At 32.3% G+C, this 13,307-nt stretch overlaps 1 protein-coding gene across 5 annotated transcripts in view; it reads left to right on the top strand.

The window, feature by feature from the left end:
- LOC124354417 overlaps positions 1–13,307 on the top strand; it is a 61,000-nt gene that overhangs the window by 28,274 nt on the left and 19,419 nt on the right. For 4 of the 5 annotated variants that reach the window (XR_006921681.1, XM_046804853.1, XM_046804855.1 and 1 more), the window contains exons 4-7: positions 386–481; positions 1,741–1,836; positions 2,887–2,982; positions 8,673–8,906. Coding sequence is in view for 4 of the 5 variants with exons in the window: in XM_046804853.1 (XP_046660809.1) it covers positions 386–481; positions 1,741–1,836; positions 2,887–2,982; positions 8,673–8,906 (522 nt within the window). In the remaining variant the exon portion in view is untranslated. The remainder of the gene's footprint in view (positions 1–385; positions 482–1,740; positions 1,837–2,886; positions 2,983–8,672; positions 8,907–13,307) is intronic. The other variant, XM_046804854.1, reaches the window with a different exon arrangement.

The following is a 13,307-nucleotide window of genomic DNA, read 5'->3' as shown; positions in this document are numbered from 1 at the left end:
TGATTGTCCTTAATGAGATTTTGAACTGTCTCAATGTGACCTTGGTAACACTCACTGATCTCTGTCTTTGGGCGAAGATTGTGGCTTTTTCTTTTAACTTTTTCATGCTTTTCAAAAATTGTTTCAACGAATACATCTTGAGAGGTTGCTCCTGAACTGTGCTCGTAATCGCTGCAAAATTTCGGTTAGACTCACTTCTTTTATAGCCACACTATTACAACCTTTATTTTAGTCATAGAATTAATACACAACCACAAGCTTTTTAGTTTATCTTATAAATTGGATATTTTTGCAGTATTCAAATGATTAAGTGCAAAAATGTTTGAAATGTACAAATGTACTTCCAAATAAAGTTTGTTATTATTCTGGTTTGTTTTTTTTTTAGGTTCTTTGCAACTCCAAACTCATTCCGCCCCTCTCAGGTTCGAGCCACTCCCTGGACATACTAACAATAACTTCACTATCTATGAGCCAACTAATGGTCAGTACATTTTATACTTGTAATTTTCTGAAAAACCAGTAACCAATAAAATACAAAATTCTAAAAGAGCGTTTCAATGCATATTAATTATACTTTAAAATTAGAAGTCTCCAATAATTCTAGAACAAAAATTAGGGTAAAAAGTGTTTTAGGGTTAACATTGTTCTTATAGCGCCAAGAAAGGCGCATTAGCAACTGACCGTTGCACAGTAATATCAAAATTAGCTGAGGGCTGAGCGGTAGGAGAAACATTTATTGTCTAGAATTGGTGGCGGATAAGCCGCATTGTGTGTGTGCACTTTACTTGCCCGTGTAAACACAACTTAATATTGTCGCCAGTCTGTAGATGGCAGACAGTCAGCCAACCGAAACAACCACGCATGTCAGTTTTGTCGTCTGAGCGGGATTGGTTGGATGATGACTGGAAAATCTGTCAGTTCTCTGATCAGCTATTTACCTGAACGATTCGAACTGTTCAAACCAAATAGTCAAAATTTATAAGGAGCCTTATGTCACGTTGTTTCAGGGTCCATGGTTATAATCTAAAGAACACGTTGTGATGAACCACAGCCTTTCGTGCGTTTATTTACTTTGTAGTTGTGTTTTTTCGTGACGAGGTGATTCTACTACTATTATTATAATAATATAATCTATTTCTATAATTTAAAAGGAGAATCTCTGCAAATTACTTCAAAGTAGCGAAAGTAGTGTGGTATTCTTAGGATTCCTTCCCCCCCCCCCCAAAAAAAAGGATAAATTGATTAAGTAGAGTTCAGATGAAAGTATATGATGAAGTATCATATGGGCCGACCTTGTGTACCGGCATTATCATTGTCTCGTACCGGAAGTTCGTCCATCGCAGATCTCTGACCCACAATGCTGTACTGCATCCTGCCCCACGGTAGCGCTGTTTTGGTATTTATTTGTTATCTTTGTTTATTCCATATTCGATCTGATGTATTTTCCAAACATCACAGAAAGGAAAGTTATTAGGTATACAAGATGTTTCGTTGACACATCAAAAGACATAGAGATATAAACTAAGAAGCTTAAAATAGGTGATAGCGATAAATCGTCACCGATTTTATCGCATATCGCTAGCGAAAAAATGCCAGAGCACCGCAGCTTTGTGGTGTTTCTTGCAAATACAGCTGGTTTTAAAGTGGATATTTTTTAAGTATTCAAATGACAAAGTGCACAAATGTTTGAGATGTACAATTTTACTTCCAAATAAAATTTGTTATTCTAATTTTGTCCAGGTTCTTTACAACTCCAAACTCATTCTGCCCCTCTCAGCTTCGAGCCACTCACTGGACATACTGACAATAACTTCACCATCTATGAGCCAACTAATGGTCAGTACATTTTATACTTGTAATTTTCTGAAAAACCAGTAACCAATAAAATACAAAATTCTAAAAGAGCGTTTCAATGCATATTAATTATACTTTAAAATTAGAAATCTCCTATAATTCTAGAACAAACAATAAGGGTAAAGAAGTATTTGAGGGTTAACATTGTTCTTATAGGCCTAAAATCAATATTGCCACCAGTACAACCTACTCTCAATAATATTTAATTATAAAACCAATATTTTTAATAAAGGCTTTTGATTGTGTAAACCATGAAATTTTATTAAATAACTTGAATTATTATAGCATCAGAGAAGTTCCTCTCAAAGGATTTAGTAGCTCTCTGAGGGGTTGCAGCCAAGAAGTAGTACAGTTAGCTAAAAACCGTGTTGGCCCTGTCAATAAATATCTATCCCCTTCCTACTATTGTTAGACTGGTGTTTCCCAAGGTTCCGTTTTAAGCCCCATATTATTGTTCATTGTTATAAATTATACCCAAGCAGCTCAATTTACAATTTGCTGACAACATCATATTTTTTATTAAATTTTATAAGAAATTTTATAAAACTTATCTCAATTAAATGAAAACATTAATTTGATTTTTAATTTACTTAAAGCTAACAAAGTTTCTTTAAATATTTCCAAAACATTCATACTTAATTTTCACTCTATTAGAAACTTCAAAGAACAACTTGAAATAACTTTTTACCAAAATAAATTAACTTTAACAATAAATTGAAAATTTTTTGGCGTACTTGGATGATAACCTGATACGGCAAAATCACTTCAGTCAGTTAAATGGGAAAATAAATTCAGCAAAAACTATTTATTTTGGCTATTTTGAATCTGTAATTAAAAATGTAATTGTTTGCTGGGGTGTTAAACCATTTGAACGGGCTCTTAAAACTCATAAGAGAGCAATCGCAATTCTAAGAAATTTAATCAATCCTGTGGAGGCCATTTTTTAACCTCCAAATTTTAACAGTGAACAATTATTTACGTAATGGAAGTTCATTTCATTTTATTTCTTAAAAATAAAGTTTGTTCTTCCAGGTTCTTTACAACTCCAGACTCATTCAGTTCCTCCTGGGTTCGAGCCACTCTCTGGACATCCTAACAATAACTTGGTCACCAATAAGACAACTAATGGTAGTACATTTTATCCTTGTCATTGTTAGTTGAGAAAAATCTACTTCCTTTGTAGTTCATTTGTTTGATCTTTCAGTTTTAAATTTGTTTATTTGCCCAATTTATTTTCAATGCTGAAAAATATTGTATTAATCTTTTAAATGTTTGTAGACAGTTTTTACGTTATTCAAATTTGTGCAAAAACATATTTTTCCAGTTATTACATTCAACAGTAAAACTGTCCTGTTATTCATGGATTTCACCAAATTCTTACATTTTAGTTGCGAGTTTCTTTCAAAGATATGTATAACCAATTAATTACATTATATAACTGTTTAAATTACATTGAGATTTGTACAAAATGTTTCACAAAACAATTTTACTGGCTTTTCATATTTGGACTTTATTAAAACCTCTAAGTTAGGTGGTACCTATTTTGTTGATCTGTCCAATGACTTATGTCAATCATACGTGTAACTCAAGATAATCCAGTATTACATCACACTGCACTAATACACTAACATCTTTGTTTAAATATGCATAGCACTAATTTTACATTCCAATAGTACAAATTCGTTCAGTAATAAAAAATATAACCAAAAAGTTTCATAGACATAATATTACTGTTGTTAAAATATGACATAAAGACCTGTATGTACGAGGGTCGTCCACAAAGTAACCTCCGTTTTGAAATAAAAAATAAACCAGTTGAGATACAAAAAGTTTATTATATAAATTTTAAAACTACAGCTTTTCTCTACTTTTCTACATATTCACCATACAAATTCAAGCACTTATCATATCTTTTAACAGTTTTTGAAATTCCGTCTTTAAAAAAATCTGCCGCCTGAAAACGTAGCCAACCTGTCACAGCGTTTTGAAGCTCTTCATCACTCGCAAACCTCTGAGATGCAAGCCACCACTTCATGTACGGGAAAAGATGGAAATTACTGGGAGCCAAGTCCGGGCTGTAGGGGGCGGTGGTCAAAAACGTCCCATTTGAACTTTTCCAAAAATTCTGTTGTTCTTTGAGCTGTATGAGGGCGGGCGTTGTCATGGACAAACACAACACCAGATGTCAGAAGACCACGACGCTTGTTTTGAATCGCTCGTCGTAGCCGCTTTAAGGTTTCACAGTAAGCTGCAGCTGTAATGGTCGTACCACGCTCCATAAATTCTGGTTCTCGCGAACTTTCTCATCCACTTTGTTCACCAAGTCATCACTGACGAGAGATGGCCTACCACTCCGGTCTTCATCGTGAACGTTCGTTCTTCCATTTAATAAAAAACGAACCTATTGACGGACTATACCTTCGCTCATAATGTTTGGGCCATACACCGCACTCTATTTACGATGAATTTCAGCTGCTATGCAACTTTTCGACCACAGAAATCTTATTACACCACGCACTTCACACTTGGCGGGATTTTCTATCACGGCGCTCATGTTTTTACGTTGTAACAAAAGAACGTGTGATCGCACGATGCTCTCCTTTGCACAGCTAGAAGCGTACTGAACGGCTGCGCACGCCGATGTGAGAATGGCGGCGCTACCCCCACTACTTATCGCGCCACGCCCAAACGGCGGTTACTTTATGGACGACCCTCGTATTTTTAAGAATTATTTACTTTAAGAATTTATTTACTCGATCATCAGGGCAACAAAACAAACTGAACTGTGGCACCATAATTACATTGCACGGGAAGTGAATTTTCACTGGCCAAAATAGAAACATTTTGACCATAGTAGGCTTCTCAGTCCTATGTATATATTGTCTTGATCAAAATAACAAGGCAAACTCAACTATGGGATTGGGAATATCTTAGACCGAAAGTAGATTACATGAGCCTGAAATATTCTCAATACATAATCAAGAATCAAGAAATCTTTATTGTCTTTAAGCACTTGACAATGCAATGGACAACGTCACTTTTTATTATATCTAAAAGGCTACCTACTCCTATCACACCTTTAAAACCCCATAATACAAGTGTAATGATTAGACTGTAAGTCAAAGTAAATTTTATATGAACATGTGAATAACGCCACAATTTAGTCATTAAAAAGAAAATAAAAGTAAAAATGGTATTAGCAGCATCTCGTTAAATATATATAACATATCTAAAACATTATATACAGAATAAATTAAATAGTAAATAAAACAATAAATATATAACAATAAAACAATAAAAAGTAACAATAAATAGATAAAAATGCAACAAATTAAAATTAACAATGAAATAGATTTAACAACAATAAATAAATAACAAGAGATAACTATCAACAAAATCATAACTATTAAAAAATTAACGTACTAATATCACAGGTTAAGTAGTCATTTAAAGAATAAAATGTGTTATCAACAAGCCAATTACTCACAACATTTTTAAATCTATTAATAGACACATGCCATGCTTTTTCAGGAAGTTTATTAAAAAGTTTAATCTTCATATAAATAAAAGTGCCTTTGGTTTTCTCCAATCGAACATTCATCTGTTCAAGCATATATTTTTTTCTTGTACAGTAGGAGTGTATTTCTTGTCTACTAATAAAACTATCTAATTGTTCCTTGATACTAAGTAAAGTACAATAAATATACAGGGATGGAAGGGTCATAATTCTAAATTTTTTAAAAAGTGGGACACAAGAAACTCTATTGCCAACATTTGCAATAATTTTAATTACTTTCTTTTGCCAAATGAAAGCAGTTTTAGCACTAGTACTGTTTCCTCAAAGTGTTACACCATACCTGAGCTGGGAATGGAAAAAGGCATAATATGCTGTGACCAACATTTCAGTACTGATATTATACTTTAGTTTCCTGATAAGGTATGTAACCCTAGCTAATTTTTTACAAAGAAAACTTACATGTGCATCCCAATTTAATTGATTATCCAAGTATATTCCTAATAGCTTAATAGGTTCTGTGTATTTACTATCAAGGACACAATTTCCATCAAGAGTAAAAATTAAATTTTCTGTTTTGCTATTATTTACTACCAAAAGGTTGGCTTTAAACCACTTAATAGCTTCAGTCATTGCCTGCTCCTGTTCTAAAATTAAAGTTTCCAGATGTTTATTGCTATTTAAAATAGTTGTATCATCTGCATATAGAACAGACCTACAAGGCATATTAAATGAAAAATCATTTATTGCTACTACAAAAAGAAACGGACCGAGTACTGAGCCTTGTGGTATTCCTAGTAAAACATTTTGGAAACCAGATACATCTTTATTTTGTGAAACCATCTGGCTTCTATTTTGTAAATATGATGAAAATAAACGTAATTCATTATTTTTTATGCCATAAAAATGTAGATTTTTTAAAAGCAGGTCATGAGGAATGCAGTCAAAAGCCTTACTTAAGTCAATTAAGGTAGTAGATGTCATTATTTTGTTTTCAAAATTCAGAATAACCTGTTCTGTTACAGTTTCAACCGCTTTTACTGTGTTTAAACGTGGGAGAAAACCAAATTGGTCCGAACAAAAAAGATTATTTACAACAAAAAAGTTATACAATTGTTCTTTGATACAAAACTCAAATATTTTACTAAGAATAGGAACTAATGAGATTGGTCGATAGCTAGAGGGGTTAGTCCTATCTCCTTTTTTAAAAATTGGCACTACTTTTGTTATTTTTAAAGCTTGAGGAAATGTTCCTTGGTCTAGCATCTTATTAAATAAATAAGTAACTGGCTCTAATATTATGTCAATGATGTCTTTCATAATTGCATTGGAAAAACCATAATAATCCTCACTTTTTGAGGTACTCAACCTAGATGTACAATATAAAACATCATTTCTTTCAATATTTTTCCATTTAAAATCATTTTTTAATACACCCTTATTTCTTATGTAATTTTCTAAATATTCAAGAGCAAGGTTATTGTCATTCTGCTGGTCAGAAGTATTAATTATATTAGAAGGTGAAAGTGTAAAGAAATTATTAAAAGTCCTAGAATCAATAAAAGTTTCATGATTTTTTTCTTCAACCTTTTTTTCTGTATTAATTATTTTCCAAGCAGCTTTACATTTATTTTTTGAATTGGTAATATATTTCTCATTAAATAATTTTTTCTGTCTTTTAATTTCAGATCTATACAGATTTTTTGCTCTGGTGTACACATTTTTACATTGTAGTTCATGAACTGTACCCTTACTGTTTTTAAGCTTATCATACAATGCAACTACTATTTTCCTAATATTTTCCAATTCTTTTGTATATTTGTATACCATTTACTACTTAACCTATTAGTATTGTCACTATTGCCTAATTTAATCTCTTTAAAAGGACAGCACACATTAAAAGTGCTTGTCAAGACAAAGTTAAAATAATCAAATGCTGCATCTACATTAGTAAAACGTTGTAGCTGTGACCAGTCTACATGAGTCAAGTTTTCCCTAAAATTTTGAATAGCGTATGGCGTTAATGTTCTAATGGTTTTAATTGAAATACCTTTTTTTATACCTGAGTTTGGAGCACCAATAGTGTGAAAATTTGCATAAACTGCTGCGTGATCTGATAAATGAGGTTCAATAACATTACAGGTTACAGTACCTTTTTTTACATTAGTAACTATATTATCAAGGCATGCCTCACCCCTGGTGCTTTCTAGATTTAAGCAATGCATGTTATGGGAACGCAATAAATTGAAAAAAGAATCTACCTCAACATTACTTTTTTTTATATTGATATTATATTATTGATACCTATATATATATATATATATATATATATATATATATATATATTATATATATATATATATTTCTGGTTGTAATGAATTTATATTTGTTATGCCACAGCTGAGTTTGCCTTATTAGCCCAATGTAATACATATTACATCAGGGTAATAAGGCAAACTCAACTGTGGCATCAAAAATGTAAATTCATTACAACCAGAAATGTTCTTACTCACAGAATTGATAAGAGCCAGTCACAATTTTGCTTAACCTGTGATCCACTTAACTACAGATATTAAAGTCTACTTTGATGTGAAAAATATTATAGGCCTTAGACATATTACATCTAATTTTACAATATTACATCTGTGCTTTCACGAGGAAGGCTACAGACTTTGATTTTGAAAGTGAGTGTGAATCCGCATGTTACTTCTAGTATTTTTATAAAAATCACATTTTGAAATTAAGTTACATACGGATCTTAAAAAATCTTGTTTGTAGGAATATTATTTACCACAACTAACATTGATACTATTTTTAAGTGAATGAGAAAATAACATTATGGAATATAAGTATGATTTAATAGCATATGTGTATACTCATATAAGGTTTAAAGTGATGAGTCAGTTTTGTTTTATAAAAATTCTGTAGAATGTCTTAAATTTCAATAGTTTCTAAACTTTCTTATGCCTGCTTAAAACTTATCTATGTGTGTTTGTGTTTTCCTATAAATATATAGGATTGAAAAGTGTTGCATATAAACTTGGTTAGTACTAAATTAGTTACTCATTTAGATTTGGTCTAGTAATGTTTCCTCTTTTATTGGGCATAATAACATATTAATAAAAGGTTAGAAAAAAATATAAGTGTTGTATGCAATTTTTCCTTGTAGGCTATTATACTATGCTGCACTGGATAGACTTTCATAGAACCAAATGCAGCATTATTTCAAGAATTTTTAGATGCATTATCGTACAAGAGTCTCTGTGTTTACCGTAATTGTAACATTTGCTCCGCATATTTTCAGATGGTATACATATTGTCTGCACCAAGTTTTCGGATTGCTCTTGGCTTTGTAAATCTGAGATTACTGATGGGCAATGTCCTATGAAAAAGATTCTAGAAACATACCCAAAGATCGTCAAACTAAACAACAACGTAGTCAATGCCTGTTCTACAATGGAGTACAAGGTCCTCTCCGCTTGTACCGGTCTGTACTTAGCATACTATCGTGGGGATAGTAAGCAAGTGGCAATTACAGGTGTGTCCATAACTTAGTTGGTAATAATCGTAACAAAAAAATCTTAATTCAGTCATGACGTTAAATTTGATTCTGTTATATGTATAGATTAACTTCTAAATAGAGACCTTTTAAAAATGTTTGATTTTGAAATTGTATTTTGTGTCTATAGACTTAATTTTATTACATTTTTCTTTTATTGGTAATGTAAGCTTAACACTTTCACTGCCACCTCCTAATTTTGACAACTTTCTTACACTGCCACCTGTTTTAATGATTTTTAAATGAATATAATTTTTTAATCAATCATAAAAAAACAGGACACATTTTTGTAAAGCTGAGTTGTTCCTCTTTCTACACAAATGCTCATGCATAAATATTTTCAAATAGAAAGTCTTGTTTTAAAACTTTAAAACAATGTTTTTTTAAAGTTAACAAAAAGTCATCACTGTGTATTAGTCTGTAACATAAAATATTTCTCATTATTATTTGCTGTATTCAGTATTTGCATTACTGTCACTATAGCTTAAAATATTTACAATTGAAATATATTTATGTTAAAAAATTTTTTGAGTGGGGGACTAACTCTCTTGTTCAAGGGCCATTATCAAAATCTTCATCAGAAGCTGAAAATAAACAATAAACTGTAAAATTCTGTAATAACCCAATTATTTATAAAACACTTACATTTGTTTTTTGAGTAAACTCAACTTTTTTTGAGTCACTTGAATATCTGGGTAACTAACTCTTCTAGTACTTGATTGTCTTCAATACTGTCACAATTCAATGTATTTACTCACAAAACAATTGTTGTAAACTAAAGTAATATCAAGCAAAACAATAACAATGCAGACAATGAATTTATAGAACAAACGGCCGCCATGACGTAACGACAGTTTCATAAACAAACCAATTTTCCCGACATTCCAGATGGTTGCCGACAACATTTTATAGCGCATAATCCATAGAGTAAGAAATAAAAATATGGAAATAGCAAATGATTACCAATACCGAATTTTAAATAAGTTTAAATTCATTTTTATTACTGTAAAAGTCAGTGCCATCAAATGATATTGTCGGCAGTAATAGTGCTAGTCTATTGTAATTAGCTATAGTTAATCCCTTAACTGCAGATGTATATGGCAAGCTGAGCACCTCCATTGCTACTCGTGTTTACACATTCCAATATGTCGTGCTCTTACTGCTACTCTCGTTTTAAAACATTTTTGTCACACATAGTTATGGTTTACTTCTTGTCTATGGAGCATTGACTCATTTCCGGTTTACATCATTGATACTATGTTAAGAGCACACATTTACATCAAAATATTAGCTACAAATAATGTGTAAAGGTAATTTATTAGCGCCATGTGTTTTTTGTTGTGTGACGGTTTTATGATTTGTTTATTTTTAGAGTGTGAGGTAATAAGGTTGATAGTCACACTAACCATAGTTTAATAAGGCAATTTCTTGAAAACACCTGGTTCTTAGTACTATATGATATAACCTGTTGTCTTTAAATTAAAATTTAGGTAAAAGAAACCAGTTTTAATTCAAGGTAGAACCAAATGTAGAAACAGCGTGCTGACATGCACAATCTAACCTTGAACAAGATCGTGCTGGTCGTGCCACAACTCTCCCACTCAGCCAATAACTCCCACTCCCACAATAATAGCTCAGCACTATTGTACATTTTATATATCTGCAGCTGTAGGGGTAAATGTTGTAGAAGTGAATATAACACATCACTTTGGACTGTGAGATGTTAGGGATTAAGAAGAACAAAACCCTTCTTGGTATTTTTCAGCATAATTTAGTAAGGATCTGCTGTATAATTCTAGATCCAGTTTTCATAGATTGGCCTTTAATGTTATATGAAGCATTTGACAAAGAACCTAAGGCCCCCACCATCATTGTCCTAGTTCTGAACCTGAGAAACACATGGAATGAAATAGGTGTTTTCATACAGCACCCATGTAGGATAGATATCAGGTCTGGTGCTGGCATATATAAGTACAAGTGAACCACATGGTCTTGTAAAATATTCATATTTAACAAACAGTATGAATATCATTGTTTCTTTTCTTTCAATAGTTTATGTGTGTTCGGAGTCAGCTCTAACAGTGTGACCTCAGTCGGACAGCTTATTCTATAAACATACTGGTAAGGGTGAAGGGGCGTCCTAGGGAAAAACTTTATTTTTATGTAATTGTCTTTCGTATCAAAATGCTAAATCTCCTTTTGCCCTACCTATAGCAGGGCTGGAAAGATGCCATCAATATCCTGATGAATTATCCAGCTGAGTTAAGTAGAAGGAATACTCCTGCTGCCCATTCCAGTTTTTGTGGTTTTTTAATAGTATCCACCAACTTCGAATGTTGTTACTCCTGTGTCTCTCTTTCTAATACTGGGATAGCTTCACTCCATGGAATGAGTTTCCAAAAGGAGCTCATTCTTTGTATACCCGTTTCTAGTTACTGCTACGGATATATATCCTTGGCATGATGTACAGTAGTTTGGTTTCAGCAGGAAGGGAATGAGTTCATCACAGAGCTTTCTCTTTTTTTATAATTATTCCAGTCCTGACTGGTCTTGGCTCTGTTGTACAGCTTCATTACTTCCTGTCTGTTGAATTCCTTCCCTGCTGGTTAATATATTTTATTGAGAATGTGTATGCCTCCATCATTGAGTTATTTCGAACTAGACTATTTTTCAGTAGTGTACTGTATTTGCCCATTCAGTCTCTTTCGAATTCCTTGGAGGATTATTTTAACCAAATTATCCTGGACTAAAGGTTTTAATTAATCCTGTGATCAGAAAGTGAGAATCCATCAGATACTCTCCATTTCCCGATCTGAACACTGATAACAAAGTTGTTTAGTGTTACAACAGCTACTTCCTTTCTAACCCTTGTAACGAATGTAGGTTGTCAGTCAACTATCTTCACTAGCTTTATATAATAAAGGTAAAACCTCTACTATCGAATGAATACTACATGTGTGCCAATTAAGATGCATTATTTTATACAAGGTTAAATTATCTGACTGAGCTATAATTTTATGGATAGAGCTGGAGATGGATTAATGAGTTCAGGTTTATATAAAGGAAAAAAATACTGGTTCAAGAATTGATCGCTAAGAAATTCCATGAGTCATATTGGTTTTATTAGATAAGAATAAGACAAGAAATCCATATTGTTCCCAGTCCAAAATCCCGAATCGATCCAGAAAATTCTGAAGTTTTTCAACAATACCTTTTGTAAAAATATATTTTGCTCAGGACCAGCAAAATTAAAATTGGATGATAGTTCATTGCGAGGCAAGGATCATCTATTTCATAGATTGGTGTACCAAAAGCAGTTTTGAAAATTGAGAGAAAAATTACTTTTAAAAATGATGAATTTATCAATTTTGTTAATGGTTACATAATATAAAAAAGTATATGAGTATATAATTTCTCATGTAAGTAAAAAAATCATTCCTGAAACTCTTTTGTGATGATTTCAGTTGGTTCCATATGGAAATTGTTATAAACATAAGTTATGAACTCCAACAAATTTCGTTGAACAAGCAGTTTGCTTGTTTGCTTGAGCAGTGTATTGGCTCTACACTTAGTTCATGGTTTTCAGGCTTATCATACTACTAAGCAATAAATTCTACTCGTAACTTGTATATGTTTGAAACATTATTTTATTATACAGTGTTCTTGAAAAGGCCTGGAACGGTTTAATCATTTTGTAACTATTTCTTGTAAAGTAATGAGACTTGTTATAACAATATTACCCATAAAAATCAAATTTTTTATGCGATTGTCAGTTTTTTGTTTTATCAGGAGGACGGCCCGGAAGAGTCAGAAGAAAGTCTCAAATTAAAAACATAGGTCGAGATGATTAATGACATAAAATTAAAGGTTTTTTTTAGTATAACACAATGCCACAAACCAGACCTAAAAAGGTTTACCTTATCCAAAATGGCAATATTTTAACCCTTCCCACGCGGAATTTATCTTTTAATTTTGACTCATAACGCGTAATTAACTTAAAAATTTTGTTTAACTTTTACCAACTCTAATTTTTTGTTTAGTTAGTGGTGGCTATTAAGAATAAAAAATAATACAGTATCACAAAATAATCAGGCCCCTATATTTTTTTTAACAAATTTTACCAAAAATCCTCAGGATTCGCCATTGCATTCAACAATATAGGCCTATAACGACACAACAAATAAAGTAATAACAAAATAAAAAGATAATATAATGCTAAATACAACAGGAACACGAACAGTAGATAAGGAAATATGGCAAAACAGCGTTAAACACTAAAATATGCCGTGCCGGGATATATCCGTTTACCGCGTAATGGTTCGCCGCAGACTGAGGCTAAATTACGCCACGAGGGACAAAGCCACGCCCTCCCACCACTGC

This window comes from Homalodisca vitripennis, chromosome 2 (genome assembly GCF_021130785.1).
Source record: "Homalodisca vitripennis isolate AUS2020 chromosome 2, UT_GWSS_2.1, whole genome shotgun sequence".
Lineage (NCBI taxonomy): Eukaryota > Metazoa > Arthropoda > Insecta > Hemiptera > Cicadellidae > Homalodisca > Homalodisca vitripennis.
The sequence above is the reverse complement of the archived record's forward strand: the minus strand, read 5'-3'. Positions and strand labels throughout refer to the sequence as shown.